This window comes from Heptranchias perlo, chromosome 38 (assembly GCF_035084215.1).
Source record: "Heptranchias perlo isolate sHepPer1 chromosome 38, sHepPer1.hap1, whole genome shotgun sequence".
In the NCBI taxonomy this organism is placed as follows: domain Eukaryota; kingdom Metazoa; phylum Chordata; class Chondrichthyes; order Hexanchiformes; family Hexanchidae; genus Heptranchias; species Heptranchias perlo.
In genome coordinates, this window is record NC_090362.1 from 3,913,737 (window position 1) to 3,939,078 (window position 25,342).

At 46.0% G+C, this 25,342-nt stretch overlaps 1 protein-coding gene across 3 annotated transcripts in view; it reads left to right on the top strand.

The window, feature by feature from the left end:
* Nucleotides 1–25,342, top strand: part of tln2b (talin 2b) — a 320,826-nt gene that overhangs the window by 132,555 nt on the left and 162,929 nt on the right. For all 3 annotated transcript variants that reach the window (XM_067973305.1, XM_067973306.1, XM_067973307.1), the window contains exons 3-13: nucleotides 6,982–7,153; nucleotides 8,236–8,333; nucleotides 13,027–13,156; nucleotides 14,301–14,453; nucleotides 16,452–16,594; nucleotides 16,999–17,126; nucleotides 17,214–17,277; nucleotides 19,338–19,442; nucleotides 21,043–21,198; nucleotides 22,313–22,414; nucleotides 24,769–24,845. In XM_067973305.1, the coding sequence (XP_067829406.1) occupies nucleotides 7,018–7,153; nucleotides 8,236–8,333; nucleotides 13,027–13,156; nucleotides 14,301–14,453; nucleotides 16,452–16,594; nucleotides 16,999–17,126; nucleotides 17,214–17,277; nucleotides 19,338–19,442; nucleotides 21,043–21,198; nucleotides 22,313–22,414; nucleotides 24,769–24,845 (1,292 nt within the window). In that variant the 5' untranslated portion in view covers nucleotides 6,982–7,017. The remainder of the gene's footprint in view (nucleotides 1–6,981; nucleotides 7,154–8,235; nucleotides 8,334–13,026; nucleotides 13,157–14,300; nucleotides 14,454–16,451; nucleotides 16,595–16,998; nucleotides 17,127–17,213; nucleotides 17,278–19,337; nucleotides 19,443–21,042; nucleotides 21,199–22,312; nucleotides 22,415–24,768; nucleotides 24,846–25,342) is intronic.

Genomic DNA, 25,342 nt, shown 5'->3' on the forward strand with positions numbered 1-25,342 from the left:
TGCCCCCTACATTGAAGTCCAAATCATTAATATATATCACAAAAAGTAAGGGACCGAGTACTGAGCCCTGCGGAACCCCACTGGAAACAGCCTTCAAGTCACAAAAATACCCGTTGACCATTACCCTTTGCTTCCTGCCACTGAGCCAATTTTGGATCCAACTTGCCACTTTCCCTTAGATTCCATGGACTTTTACTTTTTTGACCAGTCTGCCATGTGGGACTTTGTCAAAAGCCTTGCTAAAATCCATGTCGACTACATTAAATGCACTACCCTCATCGACCCTCCTTGTTCCCTCCTCAAAAAATTCAATCAAGTTAGTCGGACAGGACCTTCCCTTATCAAATCCGTGCTGACTGTCCTTGATTATTCTGTGCCTTTCCAAGTGACGATTTATCCTGCACCTCAGAATTGATTCCAATAATTTGCCCACCACCGAGGTTAGACTGACTGGACAATAATTACTCGGTCTATCCCTCGCTCCCTTTTTAAACAACAGTACAATGTTAGCAGTCCTCCAAACCTCCGGCATCACGACTGTATCCAGGGAGGTTTGGAAAATGATGGTCAGAGCCTCCGCTATTTGCTCCCTTGCTTCTTTTAACAGCCTGGGATACATTTCATCCGGCCCTGGTGATTTATCCACTTTCAAAGATGCTAATCCCCTTAATACTTCCTCTCTCACTAAGTTTATCCCATCCAATATTTCACACTCCTCCTCCTTAACTACAATCTCTGCATCGTCCCCCTCTCTTTTGTGAAGACAGACGCAAAGTATTCATTAAGAACCATACCCACATCTTCCGCCTCTACACATAGGTTACCTTTTTGGTCTCTAATAGGCCCTACTCTTTCCTTAGTTATTCTCTTGCTCTTTATGTATTTATAAAACATCTTTGAGTTTTCCTTAATTTTACTTGCCAGTATTTTTTCCTGCCCTCTCTTTGCTTTCCTAATTTCCTTTTTAATTTCACCCCTGCACTTTCTATACTCCTCTAGGCTTTCTGCAGTATTGAGCTCTCAGTGTCTGACATAAGCTTCCCTTTTCTTCCTCATCTTACCCTGTACGCTCCTTGTCATGCAGGGGGCTCTAGATTTGGCAGTCCCACCCTTTTTCTTTGTGGGAACGTGTTTACTCTGCACCCTTGAATCTCCCCCTTGAATGCCTCCCACTGCTCTGACACTGATTTACCTTCAAGTAGCTGTTTCCAGTCCACTTTTGCTAAATCACTTCTCAGCTTAGTAAAATTGGCCTTTCCCCAATTGAGAACTTTGTCCTTTTCTCTCTCTCTCCTTGTGTGTCTTTCATTTTTTTTTCTCTTGCATGCATTTGGATTTTTTTCTCTTTTTGCTTTTTCTCTCTCTCTCTTTCTTACTCCCCTTTTTCTTTCTCCTGACTCTGAGATTATTAAGTGCTAGATCCCTCCATATTAAAAACTCCTACCATATTGACCCCCATCCTCTTCGACCTTGTCATCTCTGGTGGCCCGTCTACCTCCACCTGTCTTGATCCCCAACAAGGCCATGTCCAACACTTCCAAAATCTCACCACCCACTTCCGTCTGCAACTGTCCCTGGAAAAAACTCTTTCCCAAGTCACTTCCGACAGCACTTTCAAGCTCCCAACTGTGTAGCTGTTGGCCCTCCACCTTCAATGCCCTCTGTCTTCTGCAAACATTTTATTCTCGCGGGAGATTCTGGCGGGCAAGAAGATTGGGAGGAAGCAATCGAGGCAGCTGAACAGATGGGCTTGTGCTTGGTGATAATCAGCTCCTCACACTTGGTGGCAGAGGTGAGGGTGGAGGGGTAGGGGAGAATGGTTTCAGGAGGTAGTTGTTGAGGGACCCAAAAGAAGCTGGGGGTTAGCTTTGCTCTCTGGGTTGATGCTGGAGTTGTGGGTGGTTTTGGCAGAGGAGAGTGAGGCGAACAGTGCTTAATGCATCTGGTGATGAATGGCTGAACCAGTTGTGCACCAGATAGACTTAAGTCTGTGCCCCTTGGACTTGAGGGAGCAAAAATGGGGGTCGTACCAGGGTGGAACGGAAGACTTAAAAGTGAGTATCTTCAAGTTTGTTTTGGATGGCTGTGTTATTTTCCCATTACGTTTTGGGTTCCGGATCATTTTGGTCGAATGCATCACCCGATCTTTGAAAATCCCTTTAAGGCTGTCGTACTGAAGGAAATCTGTCAAATGTGATTTATTGACTGGGTGATGAGAAAGGTTAATGGAAGAGTTGTTTCTGGCAGTGTCACAGCAGAATTAACGATGACAGCAGTTAGACAGGAATTGTGTGAACTGCTTCTTCAAGTCTTCAAAATTCTTTTGCTGGATAATGAAAACCTCTTTGTCTGAGGGGAGCAACTCGATGCTCCTGGGGAATGCTGGGTAAATGCAACATTGTGCAGGAGATTGGGCATTCTATCCAATGCCAACAATAATAAGGAAATGGCAAGATTAGTAGCAGGCAAAATTCTGTCAACGATATTAAGGCCCTTTATTAAGGAAGTGGTAATAGGGCACTTAGAAAATCATTATATGATTAGGCAGAGTCAACATGGTTTTATGAAAGGGAAATCATGTTTGACAAATTTATTAGAGTTTTTTGAGGATGTAACTAGCAGTGCGGAAAGAGGAGAACCAGTGGATGTTGTGTATTTGGATTTTCAAAAGGCATTCGATAAGGTGCCACATAAAAGGTTGTTACACAAGATAAGGGCTCATGGGGTTGGGGGTAATATATTAGCATGGATAGAGGATTGGTTAACAGACAGAAAACAGAGAGTAGGAATAAACGGGTCATTTTCAGGTTGGCAGGCTGTAACTAGTGGGGTACCGCAAGGATCGGTGCTTGGGCCTCAGCTATTTTGCTGACGATACAAAGCAAGGTGGGAAAGTAAGCTGTGAGGAGGACACAAAGAGTCTGCAAAGGGATAGAGACGGGTTAAATGAGTGGGCAAGAAAGTGGCAGATGGAGTATAATGTGGGGAAATGTGAAGTTATTCACTTTGGTCGGAAGAATAGAAAAACAGAATTTTATTTAACATGGTGAGAAACTATTAAATGTTGGTATTCAGAGAGACTTGGGTGTCCTCGTACAAGAAACACAAAACATTAGTATGCAGGTACAGCAAGCAATCAAGAAGGCAAATGGCATGTTGGCTTTTATTGCAAGTGGGTTGGAGTACAAGAGTAAGGAAGTCTTACTACAATTGTACAGGGCATTGGTGAGACCTCACCTGGAGTACTGCGTACAGTTTTGGTCTCCTTACCTGAGGAAGGATATTTTTGCCTTAGAGGGGGTGCAACGAAGGCTCGTTAGATTAATTCCCAGGATGAGAGGGTTGTCCTATGAGAAGAAGTTGAATAGAATGGGCCTATACTCTCTGGAGTGAGAGGTGATCTCATTGAAACATATAAGATTCTGAGGGGGCTTGACAGGGTAGATGCTGAGAGGCTGTTTCCTATGGCTGGAGAGTGTGGAACTGGGGGGGGCATAGTCCAAGGATAAGGGGTCGGCCATTCAAAACTGAGATGAGGAGGAATTTCTTCACGCAGAGGGTTGTGAATCTTTGGAATTCTCTACCCAGAGGGCTGTGGATGCTCAGTCGTTGAATATATTCAAGGCTGAGATCGATAGATTTTTGGACTCTAAGGGAATCAAGGGATCTGGGGATTGGGCGGGAAAGTGGAGTTGAGGTCGAAGATCAGCCAATGATCTTATTGAATGGCAGAGCAGGCTCGAGGGGCCGGATGGCCTACTCCTGCTCCTATTTCTTTTGTTCTTAAGCATAGACTTTTGAAATACCTGCACAACAGTAGCTTGATAAGCAGCAGCCAGCGTGGATTTAGTATCGGAAGCCTGACCAAAGCTTGTGAACTGCCTTCAGGAGAAATGGAACTCCCTGCGATACATTTCAACATCCCAAAGTTCTTTGAAACTGTCGTTCAGGAGATGATAATAAAAAACATGTCCCCTCCCTTCAGGCAAACGGGGATCCAGGAAGACAATTCTTCCATTTCTGCCTTCACCACCCATTGACTACCTCTTTAGAGGCCGTGCAACTCGTGCAATTGCACGTTGGTCTCGAGCCAGTCGAGGACCACAATCGGATCCAGTGAAAGGACCTACCCAATGGTCATAGCTGATCCCTGATCATTATGTCAAATTATTTTTATAGTCGTAGCTTTACTCAATAGGACGGACGGACTCCCCGTGTTGCTATCTCTGGACGATCCCGAGCGTTGGCTGAGTCCTTGAGGGAAATGGTTCAGATCCTGGTGATCATGCTCCAACATCTGGGAGTTGTCGTGAACTGGGAGGGATCCCAGCTGCAAACCATGCAGGACCTGTTCTTGATAAATGCAGGCACATGTGGTATCATTACTTTTGGACCAGATGGTTGGTTCTGAGAGCCTCAGTATCTTCACATCCTGGGCTCCTGTAGCAGCCATCTTTGTTATGCCCTAAGCACAGCTGTTCATGACCCCCAGGGAGAGAGTGTACTTAGCCTAAGAAGTCAGAATACCAAGGTTTTAGTCACGTCCTTGTATTTCCTTGAGAGGGCGTACTATATGCTCATTATACAAAGGGTACCAGATGACTATAAGGAGGAGAAGCTCATCAGTTCGATAGTTAGTCACCGGGGCGATATGCAGGGTCCGTCTGGAAGCTATCCGTAAGGTAGCTCCCTGGAGCAATCTTCTCCGAGCATTGCTGTCTTTACCTTTCTGTAGAAGCAGACCAGCCCTGCAGTACTCCAAGCTGGCCTGAAGGTTAGGTCCTGGGACACCTTCCAACGTCTGGTTGAGGTGTGGTTTGTTCTGCCATTAGTATGTGGACGTTGATCATGTGAAGGAATGGTGGAGCCTTCGTCATTCTCTGAAAGAAGTTCCATCTCTACATCCCCAGCCACTCCCGGCCAATCCATCCTCTCTTTCACACCTGCCTGGTTTGGAGTTTTGGCTCACAGTTTCAACAAGAAGAAAAACGGTTTTATACTTTTACACTAATGCTTTGTACCCTCGTGGTTTTCTATACTTCATGTTATGATTATTGTTCGTTTGATCAATCGATCGATACACGACAGTTGGCATCCGGGTGTTTATCGACAAAAGTCAGAACAGCCGAGCCCCCAGTCCCATTCCCCCCCCCCCCGAGTCTGGTGGGTCCCTCACTGGACAGGTTAACAGTCCCCCCAGTGTATTCCCAGCGTTAATTGCCAGGAATGTTCTGCCATGTGTGATGGGAAGGCACTCTGCGAGAACGGTATTTTTCATACAGAAATCATTGGTTATTTTCTCGCAAATTAATCACTTTGAGTATCCTTTTGAATCCCAGCGAGGCATGGAGCAGGTGATTACCTACAGCATAATCTCCTCCACCACAGACACGCAGTGAGCATTATCTTGATGTAGGATGAAAATACGAACATTTCGGCTGTCCTATTCTCACTTAAACCTGAACATAGCTGAGCTACTTAACAAGTAGAATGCGATAAAATGCAGAGGAGTTTCTGCTTTGTAGAAAAAGAACGTAAGGCTTGCATTTATATAGCGCCTTTCACGACCTCAGGATGCCCTAAAGCGCTTCACAGTCAATAAAGTACTTTTGAAGTGTAGTCACTGTTGTAATATAGGAAATGCGGCAGCCAAATTGCGCACAGCAAGATCCCACAAACAATGATGTGGCAATGACCAGATCATCTGTTTTTAGATGTTGGTTGAGGTATTAATATTGACACTGGGGAGCACTCCACTGCTCTTCGAAATAGTGCCGTGGGATCTTTTGCGTCCACCTGAGAGGTTTAACGTCTCATCCGATAGACGGCACCTTCGACAGTGCAGCACTCTCACAGTACGGCACCGGGAATGTCTGTCTGGATTATGGGCTCAAGTGTCTGGAGTGAGACTTGAACCCACAACCTTCTGACTCAGAACTGAGCGCTGCCCACTGAACCAGGAAGATGTGCATTGATTTGAAATTGGTTCTGTCGGGTTTTATGTAAAATGAATCCAATTCTAGTTCTCTGAACACTGTTTTACTGTCCTCTAACCTGGGACCCTGTCATTGTACCCCCCACCCTCACACATACAATCCAACCAATCGTGCAGCAGGACTGCTATTTAACGGATGACTGAATGTGTCAGTCGGTGAATTCCGAGTGTGATGTCAGTGTTTACACCAGCTCTGGTTTGTAAGCTCCTGTCTGCGGATGAACTATTGTCACACAGACTGCTGATTCAGGTCCTGTCACTGCATCATTCCTCCCAGCATTTGCTCGTCGAGTGCTTTGTGTTTTCTGACGGACAGTAATCGAGCACTTTTTTAATACTGGCTGTTTTCTGACTTGATTTGATTAATGCCGACAATAGTCTAGTGGCATTTGCACCAATATAGACCAGTGATACCCCTGACGATGCAGTAAGTCTGATTCTTTGTTTTAGACGCATCAGTATCAATAACTTCATCTCAACTGACATTAGTTTCTGTTTTTTTAAGGGCGTCATGTCAGTAATTCACCAGTCTGATGACTGATGTCACGAAATCACGCTAGAACAAGACTCCAGTCCCTGCGCCCTGTCCCACAGAGAGTGTTGCTTACCCATTACCCCTGTTCCTACAACCCATAGCACTGAATCCTTGTTTAACATTGCCTCGCTCAGCGCTATCTCTGCAACCTCCTCCGGCCCCACATCCCTCCATGTTCCTCTGTTGTCTGATCACCAAGCACCGAATTCAGAATCCTTGTTTACAAATCGCTCTGTACCCCTGTCCCCCCAAAAAATTTCTGGGACACAGAAACCTGCCCGAGTGTCACAGTGCGTGACAGGAATTCTGGCGGATAAACCATGGGCTTAAACACCAGACGTTTTAAACCTATCGGCTGACTTTATGGGGTGCTGCTGACGGTAAGTTGGATGATGAGAGGACGAACTTGCATTTGTACAGTGACGAAACCCTTTGTTTTTTTTTAACCCAGGTGTGGTGAGGGGCCCGTTTCTGTTTGCTTACCATCATGGTGGCCCTGTCGCTGAAGATCTGTGTCCGCCAGTGCAACGTAGTCAAGACGATGCAATTCGAGCCTTCCACGGTGGTTTACGATGCATGTCGCATACTCCGAGAGCGTGTACCCGAGGCTCAGATCGGGCAAGGTGAGGCTGTGTTTCCTGAACGTTTATTGCCCTTGAGGTACAGCGGGCAAGAAATTGCTGGCACCATTTGTTGCTCGATTGAAGTTTAATGAAGGAACTCCATAGTATGATCGTTCAGCTTGGCGTGTACCATTGCAACAGTGAAAGTGTTCAACTCTTCAATGCTATAACAACAACCAGCATTTATATAGCGCCTTTAAAGTGGTGAAGCTTCCCCGAGGTGCTTCACAGGAGAGATTATCAAACAAAATTTAACACCGAGCCACATAAGGAGATATTAGGACAGGTGACCAAAAGCTTGGTCAAAGAGGTAGGTTTTAAGGACCGTCTTAAAGGAGGAGAGAGAGGCGGAGAGGTTTAGGGAGGGAATTCCAGAGCCTCGGGCCCAGGGAGCTGAAGGCACGGCCGCCAATGGTGGAGCGATTAAAATCGGGAATGTGCAAGAGACCAGAATTGGAGGAGCGCAGAGATCTCGGAGGGTTTTAGGGCTGGAGGAGGTTACAGAGATAGGGAGGGGGCGAGGCAAGGATGAGAATTTTAAAATCGAGGCGCTGCCGAACCGGGAGCCAACGTTGGTCAGCGAGCACGTTATTGGTACAAAGTGAGATATGTAGCTTTGAGTGAATCAGTTGTCATGGGCATGAACCTAGATACCTGAGAGATTGTTATTCATTAATGTAATTGTCAAGGCCCACAGCCTGAGCCCATGTTTTGCTCAAGAACAGTTCTGAGGAACGCTGCGAAGTGGAGGCTGGGGACTTGCTCACAGGGAGGAAGTGAACTTTCGGGCCAAAACTTCGATAAAGGGGTGGGGCGGGGGATGGGAGGGTGGGACGGGGTGGGACAGGGGAGGGTCGGCCGGCCGGCAGGCAACTTCAGGCCGTATTATGAGTTTAAATGCGTTTTATTATCGGGCCATGCTGGTGTAATCGGAGAAATGTCCAGGTTCGCAGGTGTTTTTCTCATTTGACATTTTCTTTTCCGATTGAAGTACGTCACAATTTTCTGGATGCTAGAAATATAAGTGAAAGCTGATTCATCGCGGAACGATTGATGTCTATTTTTAACTTTCTGTTTTTCAGCCTCTGACTACGGTTTGTTCCTGTCGGATGACGATCCAAGAAAGGGGATCTGGCTGGAGTCTGGCCGCACCTTGGATTATTACATGCTTCGAAATGGGGTACGTCCAATTCTCTGCTCAGCATCGAGAAACAGCTGATGATAATTAGGCTTATCCCGAGTCTTGTCTTAATAAATTCAACTTTTTGAATCTTAGATATAATTTTCATAAGGCACAAAGTGTAAAAATGTTGGGCAAGATGAGTTGTAATGGGAATCGTTTCACGTATGTAACAGGCTCCAGGTTTAGCTTTTTTGACAGTTCCTCTGGCAACCGACCTTGACAATAGTGATGGAGGAACATGAACAGATCCAATACTTTTTTGCGTGAAACCTCTTGGTATATTGGTTATCCTCGGCTCGTTTTATTTGCATCTGCTGTTGAGCGGAGAAATTGCTGGATGCAAAAAGCCTGAGGCCCATCTCGTTTGCCTTTGACCATCCTGGTAGTCACATGATACAACAATAATGGAGTTGTTGACTAATCATTGCAATCGATCTCTTATCGATTAGTCTACAACAGACCCAGACATGAGGTAAGGAAAACCCCCAGTGGTGGAGAGCTTTGGGAACCATCGGTCCAAAGTCACCTGTTCCTCCCAAGCGCCTTACTCTTAACTCATATCACGTCTCAAAATCACTTTGACGTCAAACATGACTTGTAAGGCTCCCGGCCAACTAGTTCCCCACTGAGTGGGAGCTTTGTGCTCTGATCGTCTCTCTCTCTCTCACTGCAGTTCAAGCTTTGGGTAGAACACTTCCCTCCTTGCCAGCTGAGAGTGCGGGAAGCTATGGTTTGAAAACATGGCCGGTTGGCATCCAAAGAGTTTGGGAAAGATGCCAGATGTTCTGAGTCACCGTGTAGGCCCTTGCCCAGTAATTGTACAAACTTTCCACAAGGTTCTTTTTGTAGATTAATATTCCGTGCAGTTGAATGAAAAATCATTCTGTGCTGTCAATATCATGACCATGTGCGTGGAATAGAAATTTTAAGCGAAGGATGTAGAGAGTGGTGACCTGTGGGTTATTTCCGATGTTTCATGGGGCCACAGAATGAAGGTGAGCGTTAGCTGACTGAAGTGAGTGGATGTTAAATGGTGTGTACAGGAGGGACTTGACTTGGTTGCGACTGGTTCCAGATGGGTGGGACATATGCAGCAGGCGTGAGCTGCTTTGAACCAGAGGGGGATGGTCGGTTGCTTGGTTGCGTTTAGGTCTTCAGCCAATGTTAGATTTGGAGGAGAAGAGAGGTGAATGGGTGCTTTGCTTTGGAGAAATCTCAAATAGAAGGTTTCAAAATGGTGGAGAATATCTTGAAGAATCAATTCAAATGTGATTCTATTAATGCAAGGGGTATTTGGAAGCAACTGTTGGAATTAAAGGTCCATGTGGCTCACAAAATGGTGACACTGGTGTCACAACAACATGGTGAACATGGCAGGAGATGGACATTGTGTAGAGTCCTAGGCTTGAGGGTGACTGAGACTATTGGTATCATGATAAGGAAGAAAATCATGAAGGGTCCACACAGAGTAGAGAGAGAAACTGTTCCCATTGGCGGAAGGGTCAAGAACCAGAGGGCACAGATTTAAGGTGATTGGCAAAAGAACCAAAGGCGACATGAGGAAAAACTTTTTTACGTTGTAAGTGGTTATGATCTGGAATGCACTGCCCGAGGGGGCGGTGAAGGCCGATTCAGTCGTGGCCTTCAAAAGGGAACTGGATAAGTACTCGAAGGGAAAAAATTTTCAGGGTCATGGGGATAGAGCAGGGGAGCGGGACTGGCCAGATTACTCTTGTGTAGAGCCGGCACGGACTCGACGGGCTGAATGGACTCATTCCGTGCTGTAATCTTTCTATGATTCGATGGTAAGCAGTGTCATAACCACTAATAGACTGTAACTGTAAAAGAGGGACCAGTGTGGGGTAGAAATTAGTCACAATAATGCAGCGAGGTCACCAGCCCCAAATGAACAAGTGACTAACGGTTGCCAGTAGGTGAGGTTTTAGGGAGTTCTTCTGAGTTTATGCAAAGGCTTAGAGACACCTTTGACCAGGAATAACTCAGAGAAGGAGCAAATCAGGTGCGGTTCCCCAGAATACATTGCTGCTTATTGCAAGTGAGGCAGGGGTCTAGTGCTGGTGGTAAATTGGATTTGGTAATTAGAGGGCACAAGAAATAATTAGTCACTTGGGTCGATGGTGTACGATCCCCACTATGGCCTGAATTTGACCTCTTGCCCAATATCAAGCAGCCCACCTCCAACTGAAGAAAACTTATTCCAGAAAGCCCACCTGTCAAAACAGCTGGACTGCTGTTCGGGAGTCAAAACTTCCCAGTCCGGCCGCTGGCGGTCTCCAGGCGCTGGATTCTTTGTGGTTGGGCGTGCCCCACCTCGGAGAGCAGGAGATGTCTCTCACCCTGCTTCACCCCTTCTGCGAGAGCCCCATCACTCCGCGTTCTGCCCAATTTCCCCCAACTGTTGAACAGTTCCTGCAGCCTGTGTTTTTTGGAATGAACACTTTGCGTTCCTTTTCATTCACTGCACTCAACTGTGGCTTTGTGATGGGGGGCGGGGGCGAGGGGGGGGTGGGGACTGTCGGCGTTTGGTCAGCCTACCCTGGAGCAAATCAAAACAATCCTTAAAAAAACATTTGTGCGGCACCTGCAGTGCCTGAGCTGAGAGCGATCTGTGGATAGGTTTTGACATTAGGCTGCCAGGCAAAATCAAATCTAACAAGTCAGGTATTAAGACTTGAGACAAATCAACTTTGGGTTGAAGAAAAGCTAAACTACAGGAACTTAAGAATAGATGAAGGCCATTCGGCCCTCTCCGTGTCAGTGCCTGCTCTTTGCAAGAGCAATTCAAAACTAATCCCGTTCCCCTGCCCCCTCTCCATAGTTCTGTATCTTCCCCTGTGACAAGTATCTAGTTTTGCCTTAAAAGGTGCAAAGGTCTCTGTCTCAACCATTCTCCCTGGCAAAGCAGTCAATGCTCCAACAATACTCGACATCAAGAAATGTTTCCCAGTGCCTCTCCTCAGTCTTGTAGTGAAAATGTTTGAATTGATGAGAGGCTGCCTCTGATTACCCAAGGAAGGATTAAGTAGGAAGCCGACCGAGAAAGCAAAACTGAGGAAAAATTGAATTTTTGCAGGAGATATGGAAAGAGAGCTCAGCACCAAGCAAGGTCCCAGTGGGTTAATGAGGAGGAGTCAGGTAAAGAATTGTCCAGAAGAATACGTGGACAAACCAGACAAGCTGGGATTGTTCTCCTTAGAACAGAGAAGGTTAAGAGGAGATTTGATAGAGGTGTTCAAAATCATGAAGGGTTTTGGTGGAGGACATAAGGAGAAACTGTTTCCATTGGCAAGAGGAACCAGAGGGCACAGATTTAAGGAATTGGCAAATGAGCCAGAGGTGAATTGAGGAGAAATCTTTTTAACGCAGTGCATTATCGGGAATGCGCTGCCTGAAAGGGCAGTGGAAGCAGATTCAATAGTAACTTTCAAAAGGGAATTGGATAAATACTTGAAAAGGTAAAAATTTGCTTGGCTATGGGGAAGGGGTGGGAGGGTATGGGACTAATGGGATTGATCTTTCAAATTGGCAGCACAGGCACAATGGGCTGAATGGCCTCTCTCTGCACGGTATGATTCTGTTACGAATGCAAAGGAAGAGAAGAATGTGAAGATTAAGTTGTCCAAGAGCCAGTCAGAAAATATTTATAATTCAGATTGGAACTGAGTGTAGTATAAAGATAGATCAGTCCAAAAGAGTGTTGGTGTGATTAGGGCAGAGGGTGAAATTCCTCTTTTAATGAACAGTGGGAGAATGCCTGTATTTCTCGGTAATTAATGACCTCTTGGAGTATCCTGTACAAATCTTTAATAGTTGCCACATGCCTAAAGTTAGATCCATCCCCATTATTGTTTCCACAGCTGCTTGTATTGTCTGGCCCATCACCGTGTTAAACCTGCGTTAACATTTGAGAACCGTTGCTAACACTGTCCAAATGCGACTTAATGATTTGACTGCCATTTCCCACACCATTGGGAAGTTGGTGTTAAAATTACTGCTGGGCAGAAAGTCACCTAATGACTGGAGGCCATGTGGTACACTCCAGTGTCCACTCGTTCAGGCCATGGTACAGTCCAGAATCCATGCGGCCTTGAATGTTACACAGTATGTTGGTAGAGTGAATAAGGAAAGACTATTCCTCTGGTTGGGGAATAAGTGGGGGTTTCGAATTGTCAGTCAGAGAGTGAGGAGAGAGATTCAGAGACATTTCTTCATGCAGAATTGCATGGACTACTTTGTTACAGGAAGTGGTTGCAGCAGCGTTCTCATGCATCATTTAAAGGAAAATTCTATAAATATTTGAAGCAGTGGAAGGTACAGAGCTATGGAGAGAACGGGGCAGTGGGATTAGTTTTGGATTGCTCCAGCAAAGAGTTGGCTCAGACACGATGGGCTGAACGGCCTTCTCCTGTGCTCTATGGTTCTGTGGCACCTATGTAATGGAGCTGGGCTATAAAGCATTGGCTGTGATGTTAACTTGCTACCCTGTTACATTACTTAGGGAGGAATATTGGGGAGCTTTATCTCCTGCAAGTTGGACTTCTTGAATTGCTTCCTTTAGGAGACTGAGTGAGTGGAGCGCGATCCAGACTGTGTACAGTCTATCGGAGAAACAGGCTCGATGGACCGAATGGCCTTTGTCGTTTAACATGTCTTGTGTTCTTCTGCTTAGGACATTCTCGAGTATAAGAAAAAGCAGAGGCCGCAGAAAGTGAGGATGCTGGATGGTGCAGTGAAGACAGTCATGATCGATGATTCCAAAACTGTTGGTGAACTACTTGTTCCTATCTGCAGTAGAATAGGTTTGTATTTAACCTGCTGTTTATACCAGTCTGAAGGAGGAGTTAAAAACCATCCACACTCAGTGGAAGTAGTCAGGTCGGATTTGATTTGCATTGTTTTGTGAGCTGGATGAGTTTTTACAATAATGAGGTCCGTGTTTCCGACTCGATGTTTTGATGTCCCAGGTTTCACCTCTCCTGGTAAATGTTTGACATTCGAACGCTTAGCATGACAAGTCCAAAAAAAAAAGCCAAAAGCGAAAATAGCAGATGTTGGAAACCAATCAAAAACAGAACAAGCTGGAAACGCCCAGCAGGTCAGTCAACAGATGTGGAGAGAAGAGAGGAATCAGTGCATCTAGAAACTCAGTCAACAAATCTCCGGGACCCCACCCAACACAGTGACTTGTCTCTTCTCTCCACAGGTGCTGTGAATGACCGCTGTGTGTTTCCAGCTTGGTCTGTTTTGTTTGACATTCTGATTGTGTTTGGGTCGATGATTTCACTCAAAATTAGTTTCCCAGATGACTCTTTTGAGCAGGTTTTCCAATTGACCTTACTTTAAAGCCAGTGTTAGGCCGTTTAAAATTAATCATACAGCACCTTTCATGACCTCAGCATGTCCCAAAGCGCTTTACAGCCAATGAAGTACTTTTGAAGTGTTGTAATGTGGGAAACGTGGCAGCCAATTTGCACACAGCAAGATCCCACAAACAGCACTATTTCGAAGAAGAGCAGGTGAGTTCACCCTGGTGTCCTGGGACAATATTTATTCCTCAACCAACACCACAAACAGCAGGCCGCTTGATTGGCACCCCGTGCGATCTTTTCCATCGACCTGAGAGAGCAGACGGGGCCTCGGCTTAACGTCTCATCTCAAAGACGGCCCCTCCGACAGTGCAGCACTCCCTCAGTACTGTACTGGGAGTGTCAGCCTAGATTACGGGCTCAAGTCTCTGGAGTGGGACTTGAACCCACCACCTTTTGACTCAGAGCATTGCCCACTGAGCCATGCCTGCCACACAAGTGGTCACACAATATCTGGTACTTGATGTCAATGGGTCAGCACTGTCCTTGGTCGGTCTGACACTGCGCTACGTGCTTTCTGCGTTTGACTCTCTTTTCCCAGTCCCAGTAAGTGCTGATTTCTTTGCTTTAATTTCAGGTATCACGAATTATGAAGAATATTCTTTGATCCAAGACACAATTGAAGAGAAAAAAGAGGATGGAACTGGCACACTGAAGAAAGATAGGACACTGTTACGGGATGAAAGAAAGATGGAAAAATTAAAAGCAAAGCTTCACACAGATGATGACCGTAAGGCCGGTGTTAGTTAGTGATGGAGATAGACAAGAGTGGTTACACTTAGCAGTTGTGGGTCAATAATGGAGTCAGAGACTTGAACTAAACTTTAACCACGGTCAGCACCGAACCCTGGACATACGAGCTGTGGACAAGACCTTCCAGCAGCTGTTGGCAAAAGTCTCAGTTAGGAACAGGAGGAGGCCATTCAGCCCCTCGAGCCTGTTCCGCCATTCAGTTAGATCATGGCTGATCTGTATCCTAACCCCATTTATCCGCCTTGGTTCCGTAACCCTTAATACCCTTACCTAACAAAAATCTATCAATCTCAGTTTTGAAATTTTCATTTGGGGGGAGAGAGTTCCAGATTTCCACTCCCCTTTGTGTGAAGAAATGCTTCCTGACATCACCCCTGGACGGCCTGGCTCTAATTTTAACGTTATGCCCCCTTGTTCTGGACTCCTCCAGCAGAGGAAAGAGTTTCTCTCCATCTACCCTATCAAACCCTTTAATCATCTTAAACACTTCAACCCCTTAATCGTCTATACTCGAGCCTCATAATTTAACCGTTTGAGCCCTAGTATCATTCTGGTGAATCTGCACTGCACCCCCTTCAAGGCCAATATATCCTTCCCGAGGTGCGGTGCCCAGAACTGAACACAGGACTCTAAGTGGGGTCTGACCAGAGCTTTATATAACTAACTTACCTTCTACCCCTTTGTGTTCCAGCCTTGTTGAGATAAAGGCCAACATTCCATTCGCCTTTTCAATTATTTTTTGTACCTGTCTACTCACTCTTAGTGATTTCTGTACATGGACACGCAAATCATGTTCAATAGTTTGGTTTTCTATGAACTCCAGAAATCAGTTTCCCATTCTAGTAAAAGTCACCTGCAGAAGGAGAGAGTTAACCTCCTTGTCCAGCACTGCTGTGAATTTTATGGAATGACAAATTCCTATTGGAAAATCCTGAGCTTTCGAACTCCCTCTTGCCGTGAGGTTAGATTCAAAGGATCCTTTCACGGGCTGGGCCGCAGACAGAGCGTTTATTGAAAATCTCATGGTAATGAGGCTCGGCCTCCTGCCAATGAAGGGTCTCTTGCTCCTGTACCTCAATCTGAGACTTCATTCATCTGCAGTGATAATAGTTACAGGACTCGGTTTTAAGAATTCTTTTAATTGGTTTAATGACCCTTGTGTGTGTGCGTGAAAAAAATGTAAAAACTGACCTTATCAAATTCATCAAAGTTATGTTTTATAAAACACTGGTTAGGCCTCAGCTGGAGTATTGTGTCCAGTTCTGGGCACCACACTTTAGGAAGGATGTCAAGGCCTTAGAGAGGGTACGGAAGAGATTTACTGGAATGATACCAAGGATGAGGGACTTCAGTTATGTGGAGAGACTGGAGAAGCTGGGGTTGTTCTCCTTAGAACAGAGAAGGTTAAGGGGAGATTTAATAGAGGGATCAAATCATGAAGGGTTTTGCTAGAGTAAATAAGGAGAAACTGTTTCCAGTGGCAGAAGGGTCGGTAACCAGAGGACACGGATTTAAGATAATTGGCAAAAGAACGAGAGGGGAGATGAGGAAACATTTTTTTTATGCAGCAAGCTGTAATGATGTGGAATGCGCTGCCTGAAGGGGCGATGGAAGCAGATTCAATAGTAACTTTCAAAAGGGATTTGGATAAATATTTGAAAAGGAAACATTTGCAGGGCTATGGGGAAAGAGCAGGGAAGTGGGACTAATTGGATAACTCTTTCATAGAGCTGGCACAGGCACGATGGGCTGAATGGTCTCCGCCGCTGATCCTCTGTCAGCTTCATTAAGGTGGCGTTGATGGTGGTTGCGAGGTTACAGACCGAGCCGTGCCCAGTGCCAACCTAAGGGGGGGTGTGATCCGGCGGTGGGGGGTAAGTGGCTGGGATACAGTGGAGGGGGAAGACCAGTGCCTGGAGTGATGTGTCGAGTCACGACGACCGAGGACATTGGCTGATTCTTCTGTCTCCGACAGTGAACTGGTTGGATCACAGTCGAACGTTCAGAGAACAAGGAGTTGATGAAAATGAAATGCTACTGTTAAGACGCAAGTTTTTCTACTCTGATCAAAACGTGGACTCCCGAGACCCCGTTCAGCTCAACCTGCTGTATGTACAGGTACAGAACTCCTTTCAACGATTGGCTACGGTCGCGTCCGGGGTGAGGTGCAGTGTTCAGCTTGACGAGTGAACTGGTGATTCGGGTAATTCCGGGGAATGAGTTTATGGCCCGGACATTGGATCATGTTCGCCGCCATTTTACAGGCGGAAAGCAGGCGCCCGTGGATCCAAAATGGCAGGCCCGCGAGGAAAGAAGTCTTTATATAGTTGGCAATCTATTTCATGCGTACGTGTGTCTGTCTCTCTGGGTGTGCGTGTTTGTGTGCGTGCGCACGTGTGCCTATAGCTGCACACGCGTGTCAGTGTGTGCACATGTGCGCCTGTGTTTTTCTTTAAATAACTCCGGAGGCAAACAAGGGTTTTGTAAAGGTAATCCCACTATGCGTTCCTTGTTGTTTAAAGGCCCGGGATGATATTCTGAATGGATCGCACCCAGTTTCCTTCGACAAAGCCTGTGAGTTTGCGGGGATCCAGGCTCAGATCCAGTTTGGACCCCATGTGGAGCACAAACACAAGCCCGGGTTTCTAGAGTAAGTTCCTGTGTAAACTGGTGGTTTGCGTGTCGGGGCCGTGTGACCGTGACTCTAACCCTCTCTCTCTTTCTCCCTGTACTTCAGTCTGAAGGAGTTCCTGCCCAAGGAATACATTAAGCAGAGAAGTGCGGAGAAGAGGATTTTTCAGGTACGGCCGCTGATTTTTGCAGACCTGCCCCCAGGGTACAAAGCAGCGAGTTGCTTCCAGTTTCACATTCACTAAAAAGCAACCAATCAAAAAATACTTACCGGCTTATTCCATAAGTCTCAAATGTCCCACTCACAATATTTTTTTTTATTCGTTCATGGGATGTGGGCATCACTGGCGAGGCCGGCATTTATTGCCTATCCCTAATTGCCCTTGAGAAGGTGGTGGTGAGCCGCCTTCTTGAACCGCTGCAGTCCGTGTGGTGAAGGTTCTCCCACAGTGCTGTTAGGAAGGGAGTTCCAGGATTTTGACCCAGCGACGATGAAGGAACGGCGATATATTTCCAAGTCGGGATGGTGTGTGACTTGGAGGGGAACGTGCAGGTGGTGTTGTTCCCATGTGCCTACTGCCCTTGTCCTTCTCGGTGGTAGAGGTCGCGGGTTTGGGAGGTGCTGTCGAAGAAGCCTTGGCGAGTTGCTGCAGTGCATCCTGTGGATGGTACACACTGCAGCCACAGTGCACCGGTGGTGAAGGGAGTGAATGTTTAGGGTGGTGGATGGGGTGCCAATCAAGCGGGCTGCTTTGTCCTGGATGGTGACGAGCTTCTTGAGTGTTGTTAGAGCTGCACTCATCCAGGCAAGTGGAGATGAAATAAACCTCCTCTCTGGGAACATTCATTTTTCAAAGCCATTTCCGTCAATGCTGGTTCCCCACCCACTCTGCCCGAAATCCCCCCAAAAATAACAGATCTAACATTGGAAAACAATATCTCTGAAGAGAAACAAAATCACACCATGTACCAATGGGCTTCCTCATTCCTCTTTCCATCACCTACAACAATGTTCGCCTGAGGCCTTCCCTCCCTCAGGGGCCTAGGGTTTACCTTTTGTCCGTCTGTGACGTGTGCAGGTGAGACCACACCTGGAGTATTGTGTGCAGTTTTGGTCTCCTTACCTAAGAAAGGATATACTTGCCATAGAGGGAGTGCAGCAAAGGTTTACCAGACTGATTCCTGGGATGGCAGGACCGTCTTATGAGGAGAGATTGGGTCGACTCGGCCTGTATTCACTCGAGTTTAGAAGAATGAGAGGGGATCTCATTGAAACGTATAAAACTCTGACAGGGCTCGACAGACTGGATGCAGGGAGGCTGTTTCCCCTGGCTGGGGGGGTCCAGAACGAGGGGTCACAGTCTCAGGATACGGGGTTGGACATTTAGGACTGAGATGAGGAGAAATTTCTTCACTCAGAGGGTGGTGAACCTGTGGAATTCTCTGCCACAGGACGCTGTGGAGGCCAATCACTGAATATATTGAAGAAGGAGCTGGATAGATTTCTAGACACAAACGGCATCAAGGGGTATAGAGAGAGAGTGGGAATATGGTATTGAGATAGAGGATCAGCCATGATCATATTGAATGGCGGAGCAGGCCTAGCCTGTCCTCTACTGGCTGCTCCCACACTTGCTCCAACCCTTCTCCTGTGTACGTCCTCCCTTCTGGGTTTGCAGAATAAGACGTAGAAATTTGGCACCTCAGTAAAGCAGCTTGTGTAAGAGCCACATTGGGAGACGTACAGAAGAGAGGGAGGAGACAAAGGGAAAGAGAAACTCAGGAAAAGAGAGTGGGAGGAAGAGTGAAAGACTCGAACAGCAGAGAAATACAGGCACCATAATAAAATAAAATGAAGCACACAGAGAGAGAGAGAAAAGTCATCGAAATTTCAGCACAGAAGGAGGCCATTTGGCCTACCATGTCTGTGCTAGCTCTTCAACTACAGCTAATCACTGTTATCCCGGTTCCCTGCCCTTTCCCGCATCCTTCTGTATTCTTCCTTTTCAAATGCTCGTCCGTTTTAAATCAGACCGCCTCTGCCTCGTGAGCCACTTGTGATGGAGCGAAGCAGAGAGGTGGAAAGAGGCCCAGAAACAGTTACAGGAAGAGGGGGACACGACGCTACTTTTGTCCGTGAAAATTTATCGAATAATGAGGGGTGGGGGGGGAGAAAAAAAGCTTCAGCAAACCCGGCAATTAATTTTTATAATCTGGTCTCGTACATTAGGATCACAAGAACTGCGGGGAAATGACCGAAATTGAAGCAAAAGTGAAATATGTTAAGCTGGCTCGTTCGCTCCGAACCTATGGTGTCTCATTCTTCTTGGTGAAGGTAAGGATTTCTCCTCTGACCCCACTTGAGGCAATGTCTGAAACAGTCAGTTGCTTTAAGGCAGTAAAATAGTGTGAAATGTGATCCTGGGCGTCGGACATTCAGTGGAGCGTTAATGAGTGACATATCAACCTGTCATTCCTGGATTTATGTCTTGAATGAACGTTGGTGATTGTCGGGTAACAGGTTTGATGGCTGAATTACAAAACTGGTGTCGCTGACTGTGACTCTCCCTCTCTCTGGAATAACTAAATATGAAATGTTTTGTTTTGGATAATTTGGATCAAACATTACAGTGGGCCCAATTTTGAGTTGCCCACTTGAAGATTAATAAACAAATTTAGTATTGGTTATCCCAAAACAAGCACGTCAGCGATACCTACCACCGATTTTATTCACACACTTCCTTATTTTGTTCTGGGCAATCTTATTTAATTGCATTGTTTTTAATATTCTACTTGTCGGCCTTTCTCCAAGATGAGGGATGTCAGTGCTGAGCTGTGAACTCCCTTCAATCCGGGCCGCCCGAGCCTGAGCCAAGCTCTCCCTTCCACTTCCCACCTCGCCCGTGCTTAGGGTTTTTCTCACGATGGTGGAGAGTTGTGTCGCAATTTGGGCCCTGGGCTGAAATTGGCCAAATGAGTTTCATTTCGAACCCTCACAGCTGGCAGAGAAGGCTTGTATCTATCACTCACTGAGCCCCGTCCACATTATCCACCAGGATTGCACTGAGTAAAAGCTCGCAAGTTCCACATGTGGAGAGAGACATTGAATCTACTTAACTTTCTTTTTGAAGTTCAGTTCAAGTTTGTTGAAAGTTCACTGAATGTCATTCTCTCTGAGATTGTAATTGGTGCTTTCACTGCTGTTTTTTTTTGCGTGAATGGGTTGCAGTTTAATAGAATCATAGAAGTTTACAACATGGAAACAGGCCCTTCGGCCCAACATGTCCATGTCGCCCAGTTTATACCACTAAGCTAGTCCCAATTGCCTGCACTTGGCCCATATCCCTCTATACCCATCTTACCCATGTAACTGTCCAAATGCTTTTTAAAAGACAAAATTGTACCCGCCTCTACTACTGCCTCTGGCAGCTCGTTCCAGACACTCACCACCCTTTGAGTGAAAAAATTGCCCCTCTGGACCCTTTTGTATCTCTCCCCTCTCACCTTAAATCTATGCCCCCTCGTTATAGACTCCCCTACCTTTGGGAAAAGATTTTGACTATCTACCTTATCTATGCCCCTCATTATTTTATAGACTTCTATAAGATCACCCCTAAACCTCCTACTCTCCAGGGGAAAAAGTCTCAGTCCATCCAACCTCTCCCTATAAGTCAAACCATCAAGTCCCGGTAGCATCCTAGTAAACCTTTTCTGCATTCTTTCTAGTTTAATAATATCCTTTCTATAATAGGGTGACCAGATACTATAATATATAGTAGAATCGTGAAGGGAATACTTGTACTAGTTAAACAGTTGCAAAAACTAAACACTGAATTGAAATTGAATCTGCTAGAGATGTATTTGTGTCAGTATAACTCTGGTGCGGTGCAATTACTCGACGCATTCTTACAAATTAACCGTCCTTCGTTCCGTAGGAAAAAATGAAGGGGAAGAACAAATTGGTTCCTCGACTTTTGGGCATTACCAAAGATTCGGTGATGCGGGTCGATGAAAAGACCAAAGAAGTGATACAGGAGTGGCCCCTCACGACCGTGAAGCGTTGGGCAGCCTCTCCGAAGAGCTTTACTCTGGTAGGACATTGGATGTTGGACCGACTGTCTTATTGTCTACAGTTTCTAGACTAGTTTGCCCCTTAATTTGTCTGGGCAAAGAAATTATGTTTTTCTCCTGGAGAATGGGTGCTCAACCACAACCCAACTTGTTGATTAAGCGAGCTCTTGGCCTGGTGGCACGGAAAATCCAAGAGTTCGATCGGCTGTCGTGGACTGCCGAAGACCCAATATTTGAGGCCTCTCCTTTGCTGCGCACCCACCGTACAATGCTAAGTGCGTCATCACAGCCGTTGGGACCTCAATGCGTCCTCATCCGCCTGACTTGCCGCATCTGCGTTTTGCACGATCCACATAAGTAGACTTTGTGCACTGGAGAGGGGATGGGTGTCTCCCCATCACTCAAGGACATCCACCCGAGGGCTACCCTCTTCCGAGTTTGTCCCGTGAACAACGCAGTTGCCCAGGGTGTGGTCCTCACTGTGACCACTAGCAGCCGTAGGTGAGAGTTGTGTGCGGCATTGGAGACCAGAGATGGGAGTCCACCCACATTAGATGCAGCTCACTCCTGGTCAAAGGGGCTACTCATGCTACACGCATTACCCCTTGTTCACCGTGGGAGTGCACACTGCACTGTTAAACAGAATCTGTCTTTTGAAGCACAAGAAGTGATTATGGTGAAATTTCCAGTTGAGATGTTTGGCCCTTTAGGTGTTTTGTGCCAACTTGTTCTGTGAGCTGGCAGGATGAAGGTGGGGGGAAGGAAATGGTGTGGGGCAGGTTTGATGGACCAGCTGGTCTTTTCCTGCCCGTCAATTTTGTATACTCGTCGATATTTTGACTATAATTTGGTCTTCAATCGGAGGAATCCATTGGCAGCGTGGTCTCCTCACATTAGCAGGGGTAGTCACCTTGTATCCCTCCAGCGTCCGCAGCAGCCGAGAAGTCAATCAACTGTCCACCCTTCTCCTAGTGGAATAATGTGAGGTGTCAGAAGATGAAAAGAATTGGGAAACTGGGAGCTTTGCAGGACTGTAAATGTTCTTTTGAGTATATTACACTTTTCACTACGCAGCGATATGCATAGCACTGGTATGAGGTGCAAATGTTCACCCAACACTCTCTATCTGTGTAGGATTTTGGAGAGTACCAGGAAAGTTACTATTCTGTTCAGACTACTGAGGGCGAACAGATCTCGCAGCTAATTGCTGGCTACATCGACATCATCCTGAAGAAGGTTAGTGCACTGAACATTCTGTTGGAGCACAAGAAAATTTGAAGAGAACAATGTCACCTGACCTTGTACACCAATCACAGAAAGTTAACAAGAAGGTGCAGCAACCAATTAGGAAGGTAAATGGTATGTTGGCCTTTATTGCAGGGGAGTTGGAGTATAAGAGTAAGGAAGTCTTGCTGCAATTATATAGGGCTCTGGTGAAGACCACACCTGGAGTACTAGAGTTTGAGTAGAATGGGCCTATATTCTCTGGAGTTTAGAAGAATGAGAGGTGATCTCATTGAAACATATAAGATTCTTAGAGGGTTTGACAGGGTAGATGCTGAGGGGCCGTTTCCCCTGGCTGGAGAGTCTAGAATGAGGGGTCATGGTCTCAAGATAAGGGGTTGGTCATTTAGGATGAGATGAGAAATTTCTTCACTGAGGGGTGTGAATCTTTGGAATTCTCTACCCCAGAGGGCTGTGGATGCTCAGTCATTGAGAATATTCAAGACTGAGATCGATAGATTTTTGGACGCTAAGGGAATCAAGGGATATGGGGATTGAATGGGAAAGTGGAGTTGAGGTCGAAGATCAGCCATGATCTTATTGAATGGCGGAGCAGGCTCGAGGGGCCGTATGGCCTACTCCTGCTCTTATTTCTTATGTTCTTAGGACAGCACTGTCTCCTCCGTGGGAGTTCGGACGTGTAAGCACCTGTCCTCCCCCAGTTCTTTCCTGCTGCCTACTGTTGTGCGCCACCTTCTCCTGCAAGAAAGAGGGAAGTGTGTCAGTGAGTGTCCTACAAGATGTAGGACACTCACTCTGTCTTTTGTTCTGGCCGTTTGTGTATTCGGTGGTAACATCTCTCTGTCTGTACGCTTTGATTGCCTTGACAACGGGCAGTTGGAAAGATTATCTGTAATCACCAGGTATTGTTCTCTGACTATAAATGCGGTAACCTTCCATGGAATCCGAATCCCACACTCACCTGATGAAGCAGAAAGCCTCCGAAAGCTTGTGATTTTAAAATAAAACTGTTGGACTATAACCTGGTGTTGTAAGATTCCTTACATTTGTCAACCCCAGTCCATCACCGGCATCTCCACATCACGTTCTTGGGACCTGTCAAAGCCCATCCCTGTAGTACCCTAACCCTCCAATTGAAGCCCATCCCTCCAGTACCTAACTCTCCCTCCAAGTCCCATTATTCTGGTACCTTTAATTCTCTTATCGAAGCTCATTATTCTGGTACCCCGACTCTCCCATCAAAGTCCATTATTCTGGTCCCCCAGCTCTCCTATCAAAGTCCATCACTCTAATACCCTGAATTAGGTCCTGTTCCCCTCCTTTTCAAAACTGCCATCATCGGCCCCCTCAAAAAAAAAACCTTCCTCAACCCCTCTGTCCTTGCAAACTACCACCCCATCTCCAACCTCATTTTCCTTTCACAGCCCTTGAATGGGTTGTCGCCTCCCAAATCCCTGCCCATCTTTCCCACAACTCCACGTTTTGAACCTCTGCGATCGGTTTCCGCCTCTGTCACATGGGAAAAATGACTCCTGTGGACTTGTTTTTTCCGGGATTTGAATCATTATCCTCGGGAACGGATTGTGCATTTGGGCGAAGCATTGAAAGCTCTTCAAAATGTGGTTGAATTCTCTGTGTATGACGTTGTATAGAAGTGAGCTCACTTTTGATTTCTGCTGCTTATTTAATTGAGGAGCGAGGGAGCTTTGATTCCTGTGTAAACTTCTAATTTCTGTGTGAAAAGCATTTCAAAAACTGAACATCTCGGTGATTAAGTCAGCGTGTTGCTAACTGTTGAAATAGCGGCTTCTGACGACAGTCGTTCTCTCCTCTTCTTGGTTACTTTTGTTTGTGTATTTGTCAAACACAAAACCATTTCTGGTCTGAAGTTGAAGAATTTTAAATTATGAAACGATGGGACAGAGTAGATAAGGACACATCGTTTCCAGTGATTGACCAGTCTAGAAAAAAGGGGACTTAGGTATAAGATTAAATGTAAGAGATTTAGGAGAAACTTTTTTTTTAACGGAGGTTGCAGAATTCACTACCGGAGTTAGAGATTGAAGCAAAGGCCTTGTCATCGTTAATAATAGGTTAGTTAGGTGAGTGAAGGAAAGTGTGATAACGGGATATGGGAACAGAGCAGGCAAATGGGATTCGAACTACTGCTCACGTAGAGGATAAACACGGACAGGGCCGAGCGGCCTGTTTCTGTGTTGTAATTTCTGTGTAATGCCAGGATAACTCCCAACGTCAGTTTAAGGATAACTGCAGAGATCTGTCGGCTACTGTCCTGTGGTTGTTCTTTTTCTAACACTTTCTCCTTTCTGTTCTATCGTCCTTAGAAACAAAGTAAAGACCGATTTGGACTCGAAGGAGATGAAGAGTCAACAATGTTGGAAGAATCTGTTTCTCCCAAAAAGTAAAAATTCAAAACTGTTTAATTGCTGACACTGAAAGTGTGATTACCCATTTGGCCCCATTGGGGGCCCCTCACCCATTGTGTCCCATTCTGGAGTTGCAGTGGAGCAGCAACTGGTCCGATCCAAGTCCATAGTGTATCGTGTATCGTGGAGCCGCACGATGCCTTCCCTGAGGAGAACGTTGTGTTTTGGTCCATTGATCATTCTGGGTTTACGTGTCTCAGTATGAAATGGCAGTGCACGGTATTATTTATTTCTGTCTCTTTACAACCGACTGTGCAGAGTACACGTTACTCCTCACTGAAATACAAATTTAACCTTCCTGCCAACTTCCCAATTACACTGTAGTCTGAAAAGTGCACTAAGATTACGAGAACATTACCTTTCTAAGTCAAAGCTGCCAGGATTACTGTCCCACTCAGTCATGGAAAATCCTTCATGCACCTTGATTTTCAGAAACCGCCTTTTGCCTCAAACTCAGAAGTGCCAGCCGTGG